Source organism: Phallusia mammillata, chromosome 6 (genome assembly GCF_965637545.1).
Source record: "Phallusia mammillata chromosome 6, kaPhaMamm4.hap1.1, whole genome shotgun sequence".
NCBI classification, from domain to species: Eukaryota; Metazoa; Chordata; class Ascidiacea; order Phlebobranchia; family Ascidiidae; genus Phallusia; species Phallusia mammillata.
Genome location: NC_137257.1, coordinates 19,696,991 through 19,720,678, shown reverse-complemented (window position 1 = coordinate 19,720,678; position 23,688 = coordinate 19,696,991). Strand labels below are relative to the sequence as shown.

Sequence of the window (23,688 nt, the reverse complement as noted above, 5' to 3'; positions counted from 1 at the left end):
ACATGGCAACACAATTTCAAAACGATTATGGTCTTCTAACATTTTTGTTCAAGCACTCCAGCTTTCCCGTTAGTTTTAAAGATCCTGATAAATTGACTTTTTAAAAGCGTCATGATTATAATTAGAACTGAAAATAGGAAAACACGAAAATATATAGTGTAACACTGTTGCTTTGATCTGTAACATTGAACACATGTGTAAAGCTTGTAAATTATTTTGTTCAAATTGCATTTGGTAAAGGATATAGCTTTGTTTTAAGTGTTTTTATGTTTATACCTTTGTTGTGTGTCATTTAATGCTTTCAAACGCTTTTTTTACAAACGACAAAAAAATACAAATATACGGACATATGTACCTTTGTGTTTTCGAGCCCTACTTGCAAGTCGTTCATATTAAATTCAGTTCTGGTCTGAAAGTATGGGTCAAAAAAAGAGCCTCATGCAAATAATTGGACCACTGCAAATAAGTGCATTTAATTCTGTCATTACACTTTATGAAGTCTCTATTTGTTGCAAAAATCTTATATCCAAAGAGACAAAACGCTAACAAAATATATGAGGTTAGTGAAAAGTGCGCATTAAAGCTTTTACAATTTTCCAAATTGAACATCAGTTTCTTTACAAAATGCATATTACTAAACAATTACTCTGCAGTAGACAAATGCCACCAAAGGTTTGTTTTCCCCCATATGGTTAGAACAAATATTACTTGTCCTGCACCCAAGGTTAGACATTTTGGAACAATACAGCATGTTTGGTGACATTTAAAGGGGTGTTGGATGGTCATGGCTTACTTTACCTGACGTGGTTTTCCCAAAAAATATTGAGTTTACCCAATTATATCGTATTCGGTCAAGTAAAATCAGATGTTTGGTAACGGCTGCAAACATTTTAAAGCATGTTCGGTGCACTACTAACTACAGCAACTTTTTAGTATAATCAAAACAAAAAATCATGTTTGCTAAAGCTTACAGAGACTTGTTTGTGTTTCATATGCATGATATGATAAACCAGGTTAAATTCCCGTTCTATTTTCCAATACTTAACCACAGATAAATAACGCCTTCAAAACGTAACAGCAGTAAAATTGATAAAACTCTTGATGAGCCATTGCTGGTTGTCGGAGCATTAGGATGAAGTTCTGGTGACATTGTAGGTTCGGCAGCTTAAAAACACACACGTTATGGCTACAATATATTACTATTTAGGCATGTCGACTTAATCTAGGGGGTATTTCCCTACTTCTGGCCTTTTGTGAAATTGTGTAAGCGGTACGATCTACAAACTTAGTCTTACAATGCCTCAGAATTCGATTCTAAACCGATTCTAAAAGGATCTTGTTTTGTTTTTAAACATGGCGTGAAAGCCGATGGATTAAGGTTGGGAAACCCTTGTTTGTAAAGATCGAAAGCTGTAACGAAATTAAAGCGGTTTAGTCAGGTATGTGTTACTACCGTGGAAATAGTTAAATACAAACTAGTATTTAAAAGTAAGGGGGCGTTAGGTACACTTTGCACGGTGTTGAAAAATGTGTGTAAAAAAATCAGAGCCAGTTTTTGTGTAATTGTCGAAATGTAGTCATGTTCTATACATAAATACTGGTTCTGATTTTTTGCTAAGGGGGCGTTTTTACTTAATCGAACTCTTTTGATTTTGCCACGTTATGGTATCAGGAAGTCGCGATATGAGGAAGTGGCTGTCGAAAGGCATTACACAAAGGAAGACAAATTAATAAGATATATCTTTCTTATAAGAAAGCCGCTTTCAAATTTCCAGTCGTGAATGGAAACTTGTCTTCTAACACAGTGGTCGGCAAATCGTTACCGGGCCGTATGATTTTCAGGTTAAATGCTAAAAAAATTATTGTGCATCCCAGGGATGATAAACTAATAAAAGCGTTTTTATTGCTAAATATTTGTTGTTTTTAGAAGGCCGGTCCGAGATCAAATTTCCCTTTCAAAAACGGTCCGCAGTGCAAAAAAGGTTTCCGACCCCTGTTCTAACACACAAGGATATAGTTGCCCAAATAAATTTACAAAAATAAGCATTGCAGAATTTGCTTTTCTAGTATTTTTTGTTTACCTATACCTGCAATACGAAATGGACCAGATTCAAGCAAAAATATTGGGTTTGTTTCTGCCGTTTCCTCGTTGCGGTTGTTTCTACTAACATCGTTACCATTGTCATCATTGGCAACTAGTTTTGCAGAAATCGATGGAAGTCTAAACAAACAAATTGTAGTACTGTCAAAGAGGGTTATATGAGTTGTATAAGTTGGGTGGACTCTTATTTCGTAGCGGGTTTTGGTTTTGAAAGGAAAACATTAGGTCAGGAATGAGTCTAAGTTCAAACTGTGCTGTGATTTCACTTAAGTGAAATTTTCATGGGAATTTCCATGACAAATGTGTATGCTAACATGGCGTGTATTGATTGGTTGCCTATACAGTCGGACATTTCACACATCTTTATTGATCTATCTGTCATATGTTTTTTGTTGTTAAAAAACCTTTAGAATCAAATTCAGCTTTACCTTCAGATCCAAACTTTTTGAAAAACGTTATAGGACCGGGTTTCGAGACTTTGAATTTGCCTAAATTATAGGGCCCGCTTTTAACACTAATAGGATGTATTGTGTGTTTTACTGTTTAGAATACAAAATTAAAACGATTATACGGTACCTAAAAATTACATTCATATGGGTCCTTCTTTGTACAGTCCCGGATGTGCAGCCTTGTGAACAACGAGTTCCACCGAAAAGGGAAGAACAAATTATAGCCTCACACTGTAAAACGACAACTTGGTTTATATGCTTTTTGTTATACTTTGAATTAAAATATAAATTACCTGTATCACCACATTTGTGTTGTCAGTTATACCAGAGAGGCCGCTCTGAAATTGAGAAGCTTTTACGCTGAAATGGTTTAGAAGTGGATTGGTCGTTTGATACCGTTTAGTGGTTTTATCTCTTAGGCAACTGTATAAAGTTTGAAGTATTTTAGGACAATAGTAAAAACTAAAGTTTAGCAGTAAGAATGCAAAAACTTTTTTCAATGGATTTTGGGTAGTAATCTTTTCTCTCTATATCACAATAATTTATTTGCTATTGGATTTAAGTTACCACTTCATTATCAGTTCATTTTAGTGTCAAAAATCAGTTCACGTAATTTTAGACTGCACTTAAAACGATTTTAAACAAGTCAAACATGCTGTTGTATGGTTGTAACGGACGGTAACGCTCCCCAATAACAAAAACTTTTTCCGCCGTTGCCACTATTGCGCCATACATGCATTGTTACGACACAACTGCCAACCTTGTATGCGTCTCACTTTCACGGTTTCCTTTGTGTTACTGCACGTGCAGTCTAGTTAGTGTTACAGCATTATCTGAGTTAGTTGTGAGTGTATTAAGTTGTATAATGGTGCATAATTTTATGGGCTGTAAGTAAGATTGTTCGGACTGTTTTGTAGTTATAACGTTCGGGTCTAGACCCTAACGTTCTTTGTTCTATTTGGTTTATGTGATCGAAAATCAGTTTTCACTTTTTATTTCAATAAAGTGCATCAGAAACCGAACGCTCTTATTCTGCCAGGCAAGAGACTGTAAAGCAGAATTAGTAAGAAGGCTTGAGTTCTACAGTCATATTTAACTTTTACCCGTCGTCCACAATTGAGTATGTTTCAACATTTTTCTTCTCAGGTTTTGCAACACAACTAGTTGTGAACAACTCCACGTCATTGTCGGTCGTCTGGGCAAGTATTCCGAAATATACGTCATCGTTGACGTCAACGACAAGCGGGTAGTCGTACGGAGAGTAAGTGTTCTGTCAACAAAAACTGGCAATCATTATGTGGAGATTATTAATAAGTTACCATTAGGTATAGAATGAAATCAGTTGTTTAAGCTATAAGCCAGTACTTCTCAACTTGTGGTCCATGATGACTTTGTGAGAGGTCTACAAAAAGTGTATATTTGGTGATAAATTGAAAATGTACCTGACATATTATTCTTTGAAAATTCAGCAGGAAAAACGCTTCAAGTTGAGTTGAGAATTACTGCTATATGCAAACAGTGACTGCTATTTTATAAACCGCCAAAGTGGCTCTTTTGACGTTTATATTCAGAAGTGTTTCACACCAAATGTTATTTATTTCGTTCCGGTATAATGCCATTTTGTTCCGATGTGAAACATTGTTAATCAGGTTGCTATTATTCTAAGTAACACACAATGTTTTATTTATTTCAAAGCGGTGAGTATATGATGTTGGAATGTTGGTAAGCGAAATGCATTTGCCAGAAAAGCGGTTAGAAGTTCAACTGTGTAAAGTGAATTTTGTATTTTGTAAAATAGTCAAGGTATATTTACAGCTGCAGCTTTGTAGTATGTGCACGGCCATGGCCTTAATTATATACACAATGTTAGATGTTTTGTGTTACAAGTAATTAGAACCTGAAATTAATTCTAATTGCTACATTTTTAACGAAGAGTAGCTATTACTTTCACATGTCAACAACTTGCCTGATAGGTTTTGTCGGTATAAAAGTCGAATGTGATTTCTATGTCGGCAAAACCTTGTTGGTCGGCGATGATAGTGGTTCGTGTATCTTCTGGAACAAAACTTGCGGAGGTGTTGAAATATTTTTCTGTTGTGCAAATCGTTTCAACTGTATACCATTGACCATTAGGAGTCTGAGATTCGGCATTTTCAGATTTCACCCACATTGTAACTCTGGTCTTGTGTTTTCTTTCGTTCATGTCGTTCTGTAATAGAGGAAACCGACGTTTATGTCACTGGTTTGGGAATTTTGATATTAATTAGATAAACCAAGAGTTGTCTGCATGAAACCTATAAACAAAACGGAAGCTGACTTTTCTCAAGGTGTGGAAAGCACACTGAGCAGATCGTTGTCTTATGTTGCATCAAGCTTGGTTTTGAGACTAAAAAATTAGTTTGTACAGAAGCTATAGAAAGTGCACATGGTTTCGACCAATAAGGTATAGGCCGTAGTGAAGCCATCTAACGGAAGTCTGGTTTGCTGGGAGCAACTGACTGAAAAGTCACCTTTCGGTTAACTGATTCTACAACCTTTCGGTTAACTGATTCTAAAAATTGTGGGGAGAAGTATGAAAATCAATACGACCAGTTTCTGTAGAGAAAACAAGTAATAAAAAAATATCAAACATATTTTATTCGGATAAAAGCTTCTTGTTGGCGTATAGTATTGTCTGAAAAAAAGTGGTCAAAACCAGTGCAAATGTCTAACAGTTCATTAGTTTTGCTAGACAACTTACGTATGTAACCATTCCGCACTGGTCCAATGAAATTTCGAACTCGTAATACTGCGACAACTTTTTTCCCCAACATTCAACCGAATTTGCTTTCGGATAATCGCCCAAACCGACAAAATAATCGAAAGCACAATTGTCAACTCGAATTGTCTTCCGTGAACCAACACAGAGAGTTTCCATCTTGGCTGTTAAGGAAACAATTGAAAAGACGGATTAAGAGGTCGAATAAATAAAGTTACATGTATAAGTTCACTATGACAAGCTTTAATCTACAGTAGTTCTCCAAAGTTTCCAAATTGTTTCTTACATTTTCTTTGCAATTTAATTTCGTCACGATTAACTTTTACGCAAAATAATTACATCGCATTATAACTTCATTGCAATGTTATTTTACTGTATTTACATCGAAGTATAATTTTTTATCACGTAACTTCATGACTTTTTTTTATTTTATTATCGCAATGTCATTTTATCGCAATTTTATATCCTTGTATTTTGTCGCAATCTTACATCTTTCTATGCTTATAGGAACAGGAACGAACTACATAGTTCGAGCGGTTAAAAATAAGGTGCTTAAATATTTATAATGTGTATATAAGTGCGTTGTAGATAACTGAGGTGGTATTGTTTAGCGATCTAATGTCACCACTAATATAGAGTATTGGTTTGTCATGTGGTTTGTTGCAAATACGCATGTTTATATAAACCTTCCAAATTTTGACAAAGATTTATGTGAAACAAACGTCTTTATATCGTTTACAAGTAAAAGCAAATCGATAGCATACATAAAACAGATAAAGTTAAAAACGTTTTTCTTTTTTTTAGATTCCAAATGAAAAATTTTTCAACGAATTTCTTTGCAACATACAGCAATTCACGGTAAACTAGTGTCGTATCGCGGGCACTCAACATTAAATAATTTATCTTACGTAAACATCTCAGTCCGTCCGATGCCAATTCCCAGCAAGAGTAGAAACATGAACACGTGACTAAACCTCCTGACGATGAACAAATATCGCTACAACCTCCATTGTTTACTTCGCAAGGATCAATTCCTAGAAGTATTTGTGGACTTTAATATGTTTTTGTTTATGCCACAAGTTTATTGACAGAGTTGGATTGACAAAGAATAAGTTCAAGAAAAATATTTTTCAAAAATGAGTTTTTGTTAAAAAAAATTAGTTTGTGAAGTGTAAAACGTTTGGTAACAAAGAATAACTAAAAGTATTGCAGCGGCCCAATATTAACCTTCAGAAGCAAAATATTTTACAAAACACAGCATTTGAAATGCTGACCTTCGTTCCTAAAGTATTTTTAAAATTGTGTAAGCTTAGTATTCGTACTAGTTGGAAAATTAGATTATTAAATAAATTTTGGGTAATTTGTCAAGAAAATCAGAAATAGCTATGTTTGTGTATGTGTTTGAACCTAATTTAGGTGAAAAGTAGAACGAATCTTTCTCACCATCAACGTAGAATGCTAAACATCTCTGTGCTGCGAACAACCTAAAGGGATACAAAATTAGACGTTACTACTTTTTGCTCAAACAAAACAGCAAGCACTGACCCTCTTGAATCCGCTGCAGAGTAACACATATAGTTGAATCCTGTGTTGTTCTGAAACGGTGTCCAATTAACAACAACTTGGTATTGATTGTTTCCTCTATAAGTTGGGGTCTTCCATCGAACGTTACTCACACCAACAACGCCAAACTCAACAATTCTAAATAAATAAGAAATTGTCTGTTGTAAAAGTTTCTTCATGAATACACTTCAAAAATAGTATATTTAAACATTTATTTCAAACTCGAAACGTCTATATACAACCTGAGGTATTGTTGTTAGTGACTGACATATAAGCCAGTTTCATATAGTGTTTTAACAAACAGCATTTTCCACAATCAAACCCCAAGTTTACCCCGACATTTAAATATGATTAGAAAAACAACACAAGGGAAAATCTTTCAAAACCTTGACAATTAGGCGTACATTCTCCTCCTGTAATTTACTTTTTTCAATAAAAGTACATCGCAACGTTTAGTTTTAAGTCTGTGTTTTTTTCTGACTTATGTATTGACCAAACGGTCTTGCATGAAAGTGATGTTATTGAAATAAAATGTTAAAACGGGAGTTACCGTGTTGTTAAATGGTTTGTTACCTGAATCTAGAACTGATTGTGATTGTGGACTTCCATTGGATTCCGACACGCAATGAATATATCTGATTGTGGATTGGAGTTGGAATGACAAATCGCGGTTTGTCGGAACAAAAGTAATTCGGTAAAGCTATAACTGTAAAAAAATACAATTTTTTTTTAAATCGAGTGACGGTTTTGGCTTCAATTTCAGCGAAGCTGTCACCCGCTGCTGTTTACGAACAGCGTATAAAGGACACCATAGACCACTTAATATAGTGTTGTTAATATTTTCAGGTTATAAGTATTGTGTAAAAACAGTGGATACAAACTTTGGCAAGCGAACAGACATTCAAATAAGCCGTCTAAGTTTATTTGCATATTTATTTATTTCATTAACGAAAATTCAGAAAATAAAAACAAGCGGGGTAACGAAAAGCCCTTTCGGTCACCGTGTCAATTATCCAATATATATTAAACTATATAAGCAAGTACACCACTCTTGTGATTGACACTTAACATATAAAGAAGATTTAACTTAGTACAACTATTTTAAAATGTAATATTTATTTTTATGTAAAGTTTTGGACGAGACGGCTGTTAGTAAAATGTATGTGTTCCCGGGTTTCGCAAAATATCCGCTAAAGGAGCGAATAACTTTTCCATGCGGGAACGCCTGTAATTGTTACGTTACATAGGCTACACGTTCATCCATGACTGGCCTTAAATTATATAGATAGGCTAACTGGTTCTAATGTATTTTAATGTTACCGTGAGCTTAAAAAATCTGCAACTGATATTATGGTTTTCCCCATAGTTTTACGTCGGTCCTGGTTTGGGCTTCAGATTAAATGAAATGTGCTTGATTTGGGCTTGCCTATCCAATTGTGTAACAATTTTACGTATAGTTTGAACTAACATTCGAACCTAATTCGAGACTTGCCTTTAAAACGGGTTCAAGTCTCAAACTCGGACCACTTACACAGCTTGGTTTAAGCCGCTTACCTTCTATAACAAACTGTAGTGAACTGTAGCTGAGGACATACTGGGAATCACGGCTAGGATGGTCTTCGATAATAAGAGCAATAGCAACTTTCGATTTGTAACCTCCGCCGTTGTAAGATATTTTACACTCGCTCTACAAATTGATAACATAGTGAATTGGACAAAATAAGCGAAACACTGCCGGGTATTGCCTATACCTATATTAGCTCTCTCTTTTATCGGCTCAAGAAAAATTCTAAAGTGTTTGAAGATACAACCGTTAAAATTAAGTAGTGGTGACAATGACGGCTATGCAGAAAGTGTCTATATTTTAGAACCCTGTTTACTGACAAACCTGTTTTTAGTGCTTATCGCATAGTCCAAACAGATAATAAAGATTTCCACAATTTGTGCGGTATTTTGTATGCAGAGGGTCGAATATTTTCCAGATACAATCGGGCGCTAGTTTTTGTGTTTGGACTAAACACACGTTTCCTATTGCACTGGTACCTTTAGCAATACCGGCTAATTCCTTGACACTAAATTTCCCGGTGACTATAGGAATCGTCAAGTGTTGTACATGGAAAACAAGTTTGCATTAAAAAGCATTTCGGTTCCAACACAAATTGCCTAATAAACATAAAGCATTCAAGTCCCAAACTAAGCATAATTAAACTATTGAAACATTAAGAAAAAAACAAACAAACAAATTACGGTTGCAGCAAAATATGGATCCGAACTGAAGTAAGGGTAGGTGTGGGAAACGCCTCCTTTCTCTTTTAAACTGTTTCCGTAGCGACAAGTCACGTTATCGCCGTCTGGGTCAACCATTGGAATTATAATTGAATCCGGGCAGCCCGCCACAAACCTGCATTGAACCTTTGATAACTTGCCGCATTGGACTCAATTTACCATTATCGCTTATTGTAATATCCTACACAGTAGTTTCACGATAAACATCTTGGCCTTTTTCAGTGGAGATTTTCGAAACAAGTGTTTTTGCTAAACGAGATATGAACTAGAACTACATTCGTGCGCAGTACCATCTCCAGAATGAAATAAAGCTACACCATAAAACAAGGCGACTTGACACCTGGATGCACACACGCTGTGTGCCTCAGGAAAGACTGATGCAACCACTGGCGTATTGCCATCGGCCACTAGTGCCTTGACCAACGCACACCTACCCACAGCAATTATGTTCCCTTATCATCTAACCCAGGGGTGGGCAAACTACGGCCCGCGGGCCGCATGCGGCCCGCCAAAGGAGTTTGTGCGGCCCGCCAAATGCTAGTCAATCTTTATGAGAAACTTACCGAGCAACGCTAAATACAATCATGTACAGTTTTAAAAAACAATAAAAAAGTATTTAAAAAACAATAAAAAAGTGCAGTATCTGTACCCGTACCATACTTAGGAACTAAACACAGATACTTTTTACGTGCTTTAGCCTGTTGTTTCTGTCACGTTATTATGCAAATCGTCACTTGACACAATTTCTTCGATCGATAAAAGTAAAAGCGATTCACGTTTTCAAATACAGCCCACTTTGCACTGTTGACGCCAAAACTTTTGTCACTTTGGATCAAGTTTAGGTCGTTGTAGTACTTTGCAAACGGACAAAAAAACTGCTTCAGAATCGTTAATATAGACCCGCACAACACGTAAAGATGGATACTAAAGGGGCTCGCATTGTTTAATGTTGGCGCAAGGAATTTATTAACAAAACTACGTGCTTGTTTATTTTGAAACTATTACATTTGTAGCGTTTCAACCAATGTTTGTCCAATCAAGTGACAACAAACGTATTTGCACATAGCTGAAAATATACTATGTTAATATTTTGGGCTAGATCAGGCGTGCACAACCTGCGGCCGTATGGCCACTATTTTGACAAATATTTATACTCTTAAACTGCTAAAAACAGATTTCGTTAGACTGGGAAATAGATTACAAGCCTAGTAACTATATGCGTCAGGCTTTTTACCCGCTTATTGTGTGCAAACAATGCGAAAAAAAGGTACCGCAATCATCACAATACAGATTATGACGTCATATACAGTTCGCTTCGTTTAGCTAAACTTATGCACCAAGTCAGAAATTGTTAATCTGACCATTTTAGGTGGCTTTAAATGCTATACGTATGACATAAACCAAATGCTTTTCACCAGTTATTTTAAAACAAAAACAAGCAAGCAATTGGCGGCCGTTGATGAAATACTATGCGGCCCCATAAGATTGTGAACCTTAGAATGCGGCCCTTGCACTGAAAAGTTTGCCCACCCCTGATCTAACCATTAGGCTGATCTATAAGTGCTTTCTTGCGTTAACTGTTACGCTTACAAAGAACAAACAAAGTATCGATCAACAGAAACTGTAGAACACATTCTTATTACGTCGTCAGCAAATTAAATTGTAAGAAGCCTTCACAACGCGCATGACATAAACTGACCAAAGAAAAAAAAGAGGACGACAAGGCGACAGATTACCGCGGAATGATAACCAAAACCGTCGCCTGATTCACAAACGAATGAACAAATCTCTTAGGCTGTTCGTGAGTTGCCTTTGTCAATAAACATCGTGTTAGAATAAGAAATGGAACGCTTTAGGGTAGGTATATAAAATTGATTTTGACGTGGGTTTCTAATTTTCATAATGGCTTTACCACATTGGGTTTATTTAGGATTGTCAAACGAAAAATAAATCTCAACGAATCTACAAAAAATGATTAAATATAACGCAACTAAATTGCAGCCAGTTTCTTTTTAATTTCACTCGATTCAAATGATTTCATGAAGGTCTAATTTGACTTAGTTTCGCACAAATCTAGCTTGCGAAACCCGACAAAAATTAGATAAGAATCAGAAAAGTAAATAATGCATGGAACATAGTCTTACTTGATCACTGGTTGTTGCAGCGCAACAGGCGAAGTGTTGATCTTTCCGTCGCGTCGTTGTAGGTTAATGTAAACAGGTAAACTCCATTCTACGGCGCTGAAAAGACCTTCTACCCAGCAACAGTTCGAGAAACTAAAACATCAAATATAGATAGGCAATGCTTACAACACGACAACTATAAACTGTCTGTTCTTGAAAGTGTAGCGACAGTTTGGTAACTTGTTGGTTTCTGTCACCGTCACTTTATTTATTTTTGTTCTTTTTCGTTGAAGCACCTTAATTACGTTTGTGTTATGCCACCCTCACTGCTTCCCCTGAGGAGTGATTGGTTTGTAAAGCGTTGATTGCACCGGAATGTGCCTTCCTTTTCCGCATGCCTTAAATAGGGCGTCGCTAGTCGACGATATGGCTTTTTCTCTGGGCGCCGTACAAGACCGATTTTTCAGGCCTGCTGAAATAATTCGGTAACAAAAGCAACCAAAATAACTTTAGCGAAATTGCTCTGGATTATCTTTTTTATTTCACGATATCTTCAACTGTAAGGTTGACGTTTCTTTTGCATTGTCATAGCAATCACCAACCGACGAATCATGGCTGTACCACTTTTCGAAACCACCAAACCATAAACATCTTTTACTTATGTGTACATAATCGCATCATAACTTTTCTGCTATCCTCATCATTTTACTACAAGTAGTAAGATTTATAGTATCCATGTTTTTGAGCGTTCAAAACTTATTCAAATGAAAAAAGTAAAGTAGACTACCTCAGTTTGCAAGATGCACCCTCAGAGCTGACAAGAATTCGGCTTCCCTGTAGGGTCGTCAAGTTGTTAGATTTGTCTTTTTGTGTTGATGCGATATCTATCGAAATTGGCCCAATAGACGGTGTGGGGTAAGATGGGGTTTCAAAGCAATAAAATGCAGCACGAAGTTCAGAAAATTCTCCATACACGTTCATTGCTAAGCTCACTTTGATCTGTATCATATTATGTATTGTTATAGTAGGTTACGGCTTGAAGTATTATTATAGGTTACGGCTTGGCAGTTTTATCATGTACTAAGTTTTGGCATTTAGTCCCAACTCTTCGCATTATAAGAAAGATCATATATATGTTGAAATGTTTGACAAATAAATGTAATTACGCAAGTAATGTATTTAACCACATGCATCAAACACATTTGGTGAGAGTGAGACGTGACCGTTTACCATTTATTCCTAACAAACTGGAATGCTGTAATGTGGCTGCACTAGCTTACGATCAACGTCTTGTGACTAACTTCACTGATAAGACCTTATGGGTCGAAATATTGTGGACTGTCCGCGGCTTATTTATCATGTAATGGCTCCAAGCTTTATATCAAATTTGTGTAGACACATAAAGATCATAGATAATTATCAATAATTAAATCAGAAAACAGTCATCAGAACGGATTATCCGATGTCATTTAAAAAGAAACAAACGTCTGAAAACGTTACAAATAGACATAAAATACCGTCACAGTGCCGTTGACGTTGTTTTCCAAAACTTTCCAGGTGGCAAAGCCACCATGCATGTGACTACATTCCGACAAATACACTGTTGCAGCAATCAACATACACAAAGTCCGACAGAGCATTTTGTCAATTTTTACCTATAATAACTGCATCAATTTCCTGTTAAATAAATGACCAAAATCAGTGCAAAGTATTTTCTCGCCTAAATTGTAAAGTACATTTTTATTGAAAACTTTTGTAGGCCTAACAAGACAACGTTGTTCTTGGTGTTTATGGGGAAACGAAAAGTGGACTTTAAAATATTTAGCATGTTTACTGTTTACCGCGTAAAGGTCAGAACGTGTCAATTTGTCCAAAAGTTCCTCAAATTCGCTGTCAAAGCGTTTTTTTATTTTTTTACTGTGAGGATAAAATGGAAAAATCTTAGGCATGATCTAGCAAAACAATCCATTTGTGGCTCATAGCAGGACTTCCAGACTGTTCCGCAAAAAGGATGTTTATGAGAGGTTGATGGGCTATCTTTGTCCTGTTCGTATTCGCAAAAAAGTTTTCCTATGGGGCAAAATATCACTTTTTCTCTTGTACAATGTCAATATGTCAGAAATAGTTTTTTTCTGGATGCCTTAAGTAAATTCTTTGACCGAAATTTAAACTTATTAAACAACGCTTATAATAGAGGCAAATTAATTTTTCTACAAAACAGACGAACGATATACATTTTCGAGCATTGAAATGGACCACGAGTTCCCCAACACGGATAACGCTCACTTCAAACGATACGTTATGATTAGGAAATTTAAGTGGAATGTCGAAGCACGAGAACAAGTAACGGCAATCAACTATAGTTCAAGAAAGTTTGGTAACGAATTAAACTTTTTAAACGAAAGTTAAAGCACTCGCGTTGGCCTCAATGTGAACACAAATATAGAGTGGAATATAGTCTAATAAATCAAGAATACGAATGCACATTACTAGTGATCAGTCTAAATTTCAAAGATGTTTGCAACACGCCCCTAATTCTTTCCATTACAAATAAAAAGTATTACGCCACAACGGAAAAATCACCTGATGTGTTTTGCGTATGTTTGCAGTTAGCCTACACCCGTGGCTCCCCAGAATACAGCTCGTGCCCTCTCCCCTTGGGGGCATCGACCCCGGTTGAGAACCGCTGAAATAGCAAATACACTTTGGTTGGCCGAAGAGAAGTGACATTACAGACAAATTTAATTAGCCTTTAGGCGTTTTAACAAAAGCATGGACGTGCTCGTAAAATACCTAGAGGTCACATAAGTCATCTCAAAATGTCTGGATACAAAGCCATCAGTTGTAAATATAAAGTTTTAAGGTTTACTGTAATTTATCTACTGTAAGGCAAGTGCCGGCAAGTTTTATTACGATCACACATAAAAAGGAACTAAATTCTAAATAACTTTCTTAATTAATCATAAAAAATGGTAAGAAACTGACGTGTGCTCAAAGAATTCTATTGTTAACTTTTATACGAGAGTCATTAATTTTGTGCCTTAGTTACACAATTTATTTAATTCTAAGTTTTAACATGACATAATCACATTACACACACATATACGTAACGCATGACGGTTAAGGTTTCCTTTAGATATAAAAAGAGATTCACAACGCCATACAAATATTTTGCTACTGGTATGTACTTGTGTATGTTTGCTAAAAAACTTAAAGATTTTGATTGTCACCGGCACTGGCGGAGTTTCACAGTTGTCATTGGTCATGACCGTACTGAAAGACAAAGTAAAGCTCTGTACGCACTAATGTAATTTAAAAACGGCCTATGCAATGGTGAGTGTTAGGGGCAAGGTATTATGTCACGAAAAGGGTAGGTCGGGTTTTTAAGTGATAAAATTAGGACGTGTTTTTAAAGCCCCCGCTCATAAGACTGATGCATCCAACAAAAAAATCATGTCTAATAACTTTGCATTGCTGTTGATCAAACGACCGAAATCAGTGCAACTAGTTTTTTTCAAAAATGCCTATTTTTTCTGCCCAAATTAGAATAATTTCAACCCACGTAGTTCTATGCTGTAAACTTTGTGTTTACAACAAAACGGAAAGGGGTCATTAACGGTGTGCCCGGCAATTTGTCCGAAAGTTCAAATGCATTTTTCGAAACATGTATTCAGGATTTAGCGAATTTAGCGAACAGCTAAATGTCCTACGTATGACTTTAAGCAGTAGGAAAGTCTAGAAAAAAATACATTAAAGGAGTAAATGTGGGTGGACATTATCTTAATGCTAAAATCATTAGGATCTTAAAAGTAATAGTCTTAGTAAAGCATTTTGAAACATTTAAACATTTAAACGATACTATTTTAAATTTTTGGAAGTTGTATTACAAACTTGTTAAACGTATGGCATACAAAGCTGACGCGCTGTAAAGGAAAGTTCAAACTTTAAATGCCATTATCTGATGCCGGAGTCGGCAAAGCAAGATTTTGCGAGATCACAAACATTGAAGATTGTAGGTGAAAGATTATCAATTAAGTCTAGCTGGGGAATTCACAATCCCCACCTTACACAATTGGTCATAAAAATTCGGTTAAGTCAATGCCCAAATTAATGTTTGCTTACAGCATATAATTCTTTGGACACGTTAAACACAATAAACTTTGAAAGATAACCAGTCGTAACATGCCAAATTATAAAGTATCAAAGGCGTTCAAACTTTTTTGAGAGTCATATACTTTTATAATGGGTCGTTGCAACATACACTAGGCTGTTGTTTCCAACACTGAGCAGTTTCCATGGTGATGGTTCGTCAAAAGTCTTGAAATCGTTTCTCTGATGGCATTTAAGGTTTTAGCCTAGAGGTGGTGGTTTGATCATGCACGTTCTAACTTTGCTGTTTGTGCTTTTAAAAGTTTTTGCTTTGACCAATTGCAGTCATATGCAAGGAGGTGCGGTTTACTATGAAGTAATTGAAGAAAGCAACGGCAACGTCAATGTTAGTATGCTGTTGTGTTTTTATTGATCTTTGTAGTATTCAAATCTTTGTTTCCAAGATTAAAGTGACAGGCCAACTCAATTATCCAAGCTCCACTACGCTTGGCTCTGCATCCTTTATTTGCTTCGAAGCTCTTTCAAGTCCGACAACACAAATTGGATCTTTTAGTGTTGATGCTACCTCTGTGGATAGCGATTCCAATGATGATTGGTCTATGGTACAAGGATCCACCTACTTGACAGCAACAGAAGGATCTTGGTGCAAATTAAGGTTTGAAACCACGATTGTAACAACCAGAGAGTGGGCGAACAAAACCATAAAGTACATTCCGAAACCGAACCCCCATGCACTCAAACCCAAGCAAAGGCCCGTTTAAAAAGTATACAACTCCTACATGTCATAGTTAGTTTTAAAATCAGTTCTGAATTTGACCCTTTTGGGTTTGAAATTGACTACGTAAACCTAAACCACGTGCTGATTTAAACCTAACTTACAGATCTAACATAACCAAAAGTAAAAAAAATTAAAAAATAAATAAATATTAAATTACATATTTTGAGTTAAAATGTTACCACCATGCAGTATTTTTAGTTTTTGGGGGATTTAAAAAATCAAGTATTTTAGATATTCGTCATGTTGCTGGGTCGATAGTCTGTTTCAGAGCAGCAGTTCCTGGAGTCTCCCCGTCTACATTAATCTCAACAAGCGTAATGGCAAAATCAACTCATCTCCTATCGCTCTTCAGCCCCCATTGGCAAGGTATTTGATACCAGTGGTAAACCGAAACAACATAACAAAGTTCGATGCGAAATCGAATGTTCATTGTGTGTTGTTAGTACCAGTAATCATTTTGTGTGACCATTTAGAACCCTTCTGAAGTACATATAGATTGCAAAAAAATTGTACCTCCCCCCTCAACTGTTATAAATTGGGACTAACATAAGTGTTAATCTATTAATCTATTTAACGGTGATTTTATTTGTTGAGCAAACGCCTTTGCAGATGTACGTAGTTATCAAGAAAAATATTTCGAAAAACTATTTGCATCGTATTTTTACACTATTATTTTCAACAGGTTTATAGCAGGCTGCCCTGATGCTATTGTGATTCCAATGGTGGACAAAGACGGAGATTATATTACATGTCGCTATGCCAACGATTCAAATGAAGGGGGTGGTTTGATCATGACTTATCCCTACTTCAGTGTGGATCCTTATTCAGTGCAGGTAACAATTTGAAAAAATTACATTTGATATTTTTATGCAATGTGCCTTTAGCATATATTTAAAACAACTTGAGTAATGTTTTTTTTACAAAAAGACCTGACGGCTACGGCCCATATCTATTTTACATGCTGTAATCGAATTAAATTCTTGGAAAAAAAACAGAAAACTTAGAACACGTATCTTGTTCAAAAAGGTCGGGTTTAAACATAAGGGTTATTGATTTATGCAGCGAAGTAGCGTTTTCGGTATACCTTAATTTGCTAGGGAGAATGTCGAATTTCGTACAACGGTGGAGGAAGTACGCATCGTGTAGGAATTGCTCTTATTATTGAAGATCATCCAAGTTCAACTTCCACTGAAGTTCTCAGCTACAGTTCATTGCAATTTGTTATAGAAGGTCGGTAACGCGAATATCCCAACCACTGCAACCACAATTCATTTTAATAAACACATTTATATATAAGCTAGTGCTGCCAGTGAATTTATCAAGTTTATAGAGCTCTTCTGGCAAATGTATTCAGCTCTAGAAACTTGAAGCACATTTATATTTAATTCATAATTTTTTTCCATTTTTAGTGGATTACTTGTTTTCCTACTCTTGCTCCGACAAACCACACTTCGTCGACCCAACTCCAATTCACAACCAAATACATTCGTTGAAATCCGGAGAACCTTTGCAAATGCAGATAACTATATTGTCCGCACACAGGTATACAATATATAGTGCCGAATTACATTGGTTGTAAAATCAGAATTTGCAAGAAAGGAACATTAACTTTTTTAGTGCTTGTTTGGTTTGTTTTGGTTGGGTTAAGCGGAGTTAAGCTTGTGCTATAACTGGAAGATCATACATTGAAATATATGTTCACCCGTGTGTAACCAACTCAAAATAACTGATCAAGATTTTCCCGTTGTACCTCTTTGTGAAACGTAATACAATATCTAGATTTAAAAAATATAATATTTCCATTTCAGCGTTTCCGAATTCTACGTGGCTGGTGTAAATGGAACTTTGTCTCAAGAACCCTCAAATATTGGGAACAATCAGTATCTCGTAATTCTAACTTGGTCACCCTTAGCAAGCAACGCAGGATTTAACTACTTATGCTACAGTGCTAAGGACGAAAATGGGTAAGGTTGTTACATGTATTTGCATTTTTTTTGGTCTCAGAAAGTGTGCTGTAATAAAAAGGTATCTCAAACTTATACAGGAATAAAAAACAACAAAAAAAACATTTTTTTTTATGTGACGTACGTTGTTTCAGATTGTCCACAGAACAACGATGTCTCCAAATTTATGTCGATGGTAAGAAAAATCTAATTTCAAAAACTATGTCTGGTGTCAGGTTTGACGCCGAACCATGTATTAGGACGGGCTTGACTGTTTTTTAATAACTTTGCTTGTTTTCATAACTTTACATTTGATTACACTTGATCTTAGTTTCATCTCGATAAAGTTTTTTTCGGACTAAAGTAAATCGCTACAACCCGACTCTGATCTTCGCCTAATTCGGATCAAACTTAAAGTGCAAATGATTTGTAATGTCATTTTTTAACGCTTCGGTTTATCCGAATTATTTTATCTGCAATTTGCCCAATCCGGATTTCATCAGATTAACCGTGTCTTCTCCTAACCCGGACAAATTTTGTGGCCCAATCGTGTCCGGGTTAACCGACAGTATTTTAAAATGTGACAACAACAAATTTTGTTATTCCAAAATCTCGACATAAAGCAAAACCGCACATATGCTCCAAGACCTGTGCAACCAATCCTGGTTGCCGGCCAAGCGTTTATACTTTTAATCTTTGTAATAGACCACCCGGTTTCTTCCAGAAATAAACTTTACCTACACATTTTTCGTACTTCCATTACCCTTTTTTACTCTCCATTTACTTCCGGTACAGAAAACGTCGATCGTTGTGATGTGAACAATGGAGGTTGCAGCGACATTTGCTCATCTTTGGGAGGTGTGGTCACGTGTTCATGCACATACTCGTGTTGGGAGCTGGCATCGGACGGAAAAAGATGTTTACGTAAGATAATAGTACTGTTTGGTTGCTATCCTGTTTATATCTAAACTCCAAAGACACAGAATTAACCGTCATTGTTATTACTAATTATTCTTTGTTTTTTAATTAAGCGCAAATGGCAATTTCGTGTTCCGGTTCGCGGATGAACATTCAGGTGGACAATTGTGCTTACGATGAATATATCGGTTTGGGGGATTACCCGGACTACCGCCCAGAGACAAACCCCATTGAATGTCGGGGAAATCGGTTTTCTTCGTATTATGAGTTTGACTTTGACTTAACAGAGTGTGGAACATTTTCTGTCGTAAGTATTGCAAGATTAAGTCTTCCCAAAAGATAAATGTTCTAAAAGGCCTAAGTGTACTCTAATTGTTAACATATAAAATTGTAACATATGATATCGTTAATCCTATTTTACCTTACGTTTTTGTTACTTGTTCAGTGCTATTAATTTACTTACCGTCCACTGTTATCTGTCATTATACAATAGTTCACGTTTGTATTAGTGTGCTAATTTGATAGCTATAAGCATCCTCGGGAAATGAATTGACGCTTGTATTCGATGCATAGAACTGGCAGAAGATATGCACCTTTACTCTTTGCTTAAATTTACCAGGAGGTTGGCCCTGTTATATGCATTATGTGCAACATTAGACGCATAACTGAATCAGCTCAAAAAGCTCGGCACATTCTTTATTAGTGAGTGGCTACGGCGAAGAAACGATGCAAAAAATTAATCAATGCATTTTATTTTTTTCTTAGATCAACATGAATCAACTTACACACAAGAATACAGTTAAAATGTATGTTGATTTAACTGATCCGGGTTTAATAATATCACGCGGTAGCTGGTATTTAGTTGAAATAACTTGCGCAACGGAGAAATACTTCAATGTTTCTGGAAGCTTCGATCCACAAGATACGCACACGACGATAGTGGCTGACGAAGTGGGATTCGCTGAAATTGAAATTACTTTTGATTTTTACACCGACTCCACATTTTCGGTAAGAGCAATGGACCAGGATGGTTTAAGTTGTTTGCATATGTGTGGTTTTCTGATAATATTGTTTATTATGTCAAACGTTAAACGGCACCATCTATCACCGCACGCCACGTCTATTAGAGGCGAAGTTCGTGGAAAAACCGCCCCCCTAAGCACTGGCAAGCGACAAAACATAAGCTAAACTAAACATGCCTATCAGGTCAGATGCATTACCGACTGAGCTACACAGGCACAGTGATAGATCGGCTGCCGAAAGTCGAATCACCAATACCGTTGCTCGCGTGGAATGCTCCAAAATATCAATTCAACAGATTGCCATTTTGTACCGATGCTAATTTTGTGCCTTCTGTTTGAGTAGTTACTCGTTAAAGGCATTTTCCTTTTACAGAGCGCCTATTCTCCATACAACTACCCGCTTGAAGTTGACATCAACGATGACTTGTATTTTGGAATTCTCGCTCAGACGACCGACACTGATTTGGAGTTGTTTACGATTAGTTGTGTTGCAAAACCTGACCCTGATCCGTTTAACATAGGAACATATACATTGATTAATGATGGGTAAGAAATAACTTCAGCAAAACTGTTCCCAACTTTAGGAAGTTTTGTCTAAATGTGTTTTCCAATGCAAACTAATCAAACATCTGATGCGGTTATTTCCGATGCGTGTTTAAGTTTACGAACAGCTGATGCGGTTTTATCTGATGAGTGTTGTAATTGATTTCAGTTGTCTCAACGACGAAACCATGGTTAAATATCAATCCACCAATCCATTAATAAACCAGTTCAGTGTCAAAGCGTTTCGATTCCAGTACGGTCTTCCTGGTATAAATGAAAACACTAATGTGGCCATACAGGTATAACGATTTTAATTAGCTATTTGCTTATACATAAATTTAAGTTTTTTACTGTTTTATTTTGTATGCTTTTACATCTGTTCTCTTTTAATTTACCTTCGTTGTTTGCAGTTTTTAGAGACTGACGATGTCTGAATAGGTGAAATATAATCTCGAATATACCAACCTATAGTGTCTACTGATTTTGAGTCAGAAGCATTTGCTTCTTAATTAACTATTTGCTTGTAACATGTTTTAGGTAAATAATGTTAAAAACTTACAAAAATTTACAAATCTTGCTTGAAATTATTTGCACATTTGAAAAGGAATTTTTATTCCCTTTGCCTAGCTTGACTGCTAAAAACATGTTTTAGAACTCGCACTAATACATTTTATGAGTTACATACGCTATGTTTCAGTGTGAAGTGGTTGTTTGTTCATCGCTATTTGGTGGGACACGTTGTTCTCAGGGATGTCAGTCCAGTGCTGCTCGGGTTGCAAGACACAACATTATCTATCGGTAAAAGAGTTAATTTGTTTGATATGCAGTATTTTCTAATATAATTAACCCCTTTTATTCCCCCGACTTGTTGTTCCATCTCTTGCTTTATCCAGATGACGAAATAACAAAAGCTGAAACTCCATTTTCACATTATTTGTAACCGAAAGCAATCTATCCCATCCTATTACAACTGCAACTTAAATTTCTAGTACTGTTACGGGAAATGGTTAGAAAACACCAGTGTAGGGCATTGCTACATAAAAAGAACAGTTTTGTAAACCGTATGTTTGTGTCAACAGGCAGTAATGGATGCTTAAGTGTGGTGCTGCAACTCAATTTCGTCAATTCATTGCACAATAACCTGCTTTATATCAACATTTTGAATGAGATCAATGAAGAAGAGTCTCACAAATAAACCATTGTTTATTGCTTTTATCTCTTTGTTAGACTTCCTGTAATCGGAAAGAGGCAAGTGATGGCTGATGACGGAGATGACGATGACGTCATAACTCCAGACCGTGACACAGAACACGCTCAAACAAACATTATACCTCTTGTTCAATCTGGACCCCTGCAAATTAAAAATATTGCAGGTTTGTTGATAAACATTGTTCTGAATAATACTGCGACTGTTTGCAACAAGATATCTTTGCACAAATTAGTGTTTTTTTGCCATAAAGCAGTCCCGTGTTTGGGTGAATCTATTCAACATTTTATTTTTTAAGTGACCGAATCCACCAACCCGCCTAATGTGATTTCCACAACTAGTAACGCCCCAGGGAAGTCTCCCAACCTGTTGTGGGTTGTGAGCTGGTGGATGGCATTTTTCAAGTTGGCAGCTGGAGTTTTCTGAAATGCTACGAACAGTTCCTTAGTCAACCGTAGTATAGTGCAAGTCTAATCCCCAAATTATTTGCTTCAATATTGTAGTCACATAATTCGTCTATTTAGTTGAGTTTATAATCCTTTATCTTAATAATTGTTGTATTAAATAAAATAAGTAAATCCCTATATAACTGATACAGAGGATTGTTAATGACAAACGAAGTGTTGATTTGTTCTTGATATGTATTTGTTGATTTGAAATCTATGTATTAACGAAATAAAGATTTTAATTAATATGACTGGTTTTGGCAGTCTGTCTGCAGAGTATTTTATCAATTAGTGGCTGCTTTAAATATACCTTGGTTTTCTAAAAATCAAATTCAAATATTTTAAGAAAAGCATAAATGAAACAGCTAACAATAGAGAGTAATTACATACAAAAAACCTAAACACCCAAAACACTGGTTTATTAGGTTGTCTTTAACTTACAAGCCCAAGGACCTTCCTGGGAGGTCCAAATGTTTTGCAATAAGTAAGATCCAAGTACTCTGTTTCCTCGGTTTGCGGTAGCGTTGCTATAGCGGAGCAACGGAGAGCAGCAACGGCGAGGAGCGGAGCAACAGAGCAACGGAGCAACGGAGCAACGGAGCAACGGAGCAACGGAGCAACGGAGCAACGGAGCAACGGAGCAACTCAAGCGTTGCAAAGGGGTAAATGTTGCTGATTTCTATGCAACAGGCCAACAGCAATCTTGGTATTGTTTTGAGCGGTACCATACGCTTTAATATTACAAACTGTAACTTTTATATGCAATATTATCATTTACGTTTGTATTATCATTTACGGAACAATAAACTCCATGTTTTTTGTTTGATGTATGGTTTTTGTTTATTTTAGAATTGATGCAACAAGCTTGGTTTGGTAAAAAATAAGGCTGTTTTGGCATTCGCTACATAGAAAAAAAGTCATATTTGAAATGTCTATAAAAAACAAATCAATTGAACTTTGAAATAAAACCTTCAGGATCTTGTTTTGTATGTATTGGGGTAATTGAAAAAGAAAAAAAAGAATTTGGATCTCTGTGAGACATTTTGAGGAAAACAAAATTATCTCAAAGATTACAATTTCGTGCGAATTAGTTAGCAGAAGTTGCATATAGAATATCACATTCGAACAACTTGCATACTCGAATAGTTTCATTACACAAATTGGACTAATCGTTGGTAAATATGGTCTTATCGATGATCAGAAAAGTGATTAACATAGGATAAATAAATCGCTGAACCCCTAAGAAACACAAAGGATAGTAAAAATTCACACTGACTTAGACAACACAGCGTTGCACAAGATAACGCCGAAACAGGGTTTCCTTACTCGCAAATATATTTTCAACGGGAGTTGGGATTGGAGATTGAGCCTTAAAGCTGCCCGTGTCTATACGCTTATATAGTAATCAGTATGAAGGTAATAGTCCAACTTTTTAAAATGT

The 23,688-nt window shown here is 36.1% G+C and overlaps 2 protein-coding genes across 5 annotated transcripts; one reads left to right on the top strand and one right to left on the bottom strand.

Annotated features, from left to right (window-relative positions):
• Window positions 1-1,009: 1,009 nt before the first annotated feature.
• LOC145233768 (scavenger receptor cysteine-rich domain-containing protein DMBT1-like) lies at window positions 1,010-11,546 on the bottom strand. 4 transcript variants are annotated; one of them, XM_080098548.1, is made up of 14 exons: window positions 11,302-11,546; window positions 9,119-9,272; window positions 8,426-8,558; window positions 7,445-7,577; window positions 6,854-7,009; window positions 6,752-6,792; window positions 6,217-6,342; window positions 5,291-5,472; window positions 4,517-4,759; window positions 3,654-3,820; window positions 2,844-2,973; window positions 2,678-2,781; window positions 2,082-2,221; window positions 1,010-1,164 (listed from the first exon to the last, which is right to left on the bottom strand). In XM_080098548.1, exons 2-14 carry the CDS (start codon window positions 9,233-9,235, stop codon window positions 1,028-1,030), a joined length of 1,809 nt encoding a protein of 602 aa, XP_079954674.1. In that variant the 5' UTR covers window positions 9,236-9,272; window positions 11,302-11,546; the 3' UTR covers window positions 1,010-1,027. The 4 variants fall into 4 exon arrangements, with proteins under 4 accessions (XP_079954674.1, XP_079954676.1, XP_079954677.1 ...); XM_080098550.1 differs by having other exon boundaries at window positions 2,088-2,221; XM_080098551.1 differs by having other exon boundaries at window positions 2,844-2,910.
• Window positions 11,547-16,887: 5,341 nt separating this feature from the next.
• LOC145234460 (scavenger receptor cysteine-rich domain-containing protein DMBT1-like) lies at window positions 16,888-21,789 on the top strand. Its single transcript, XM_080099189.1, has 12 exons — window positions 16,888-17,001; window positions 17,266-17,398; window positions 17,578-17,710; window positions 17,977-18,132; window positions 18,267-18,307; window positions 18,907-19,056; window positions 19,143-19,336; window positions 19,795-20,037; window positions 20,425-20,597; window positions 20,764-20,893; window positions 21,292-21,346; window positions 21,674-21,789. Exons 1-12 carry the CDS (start codon window positions 16,888-16,890, stop codon window positions 21,787-21,789), a joined length of 1,638 nt encoding a protein of 545 aa, XP_079955315.1.
• Window positions 21,790-23,688: the final 1,899 nt, after the last annotated feature.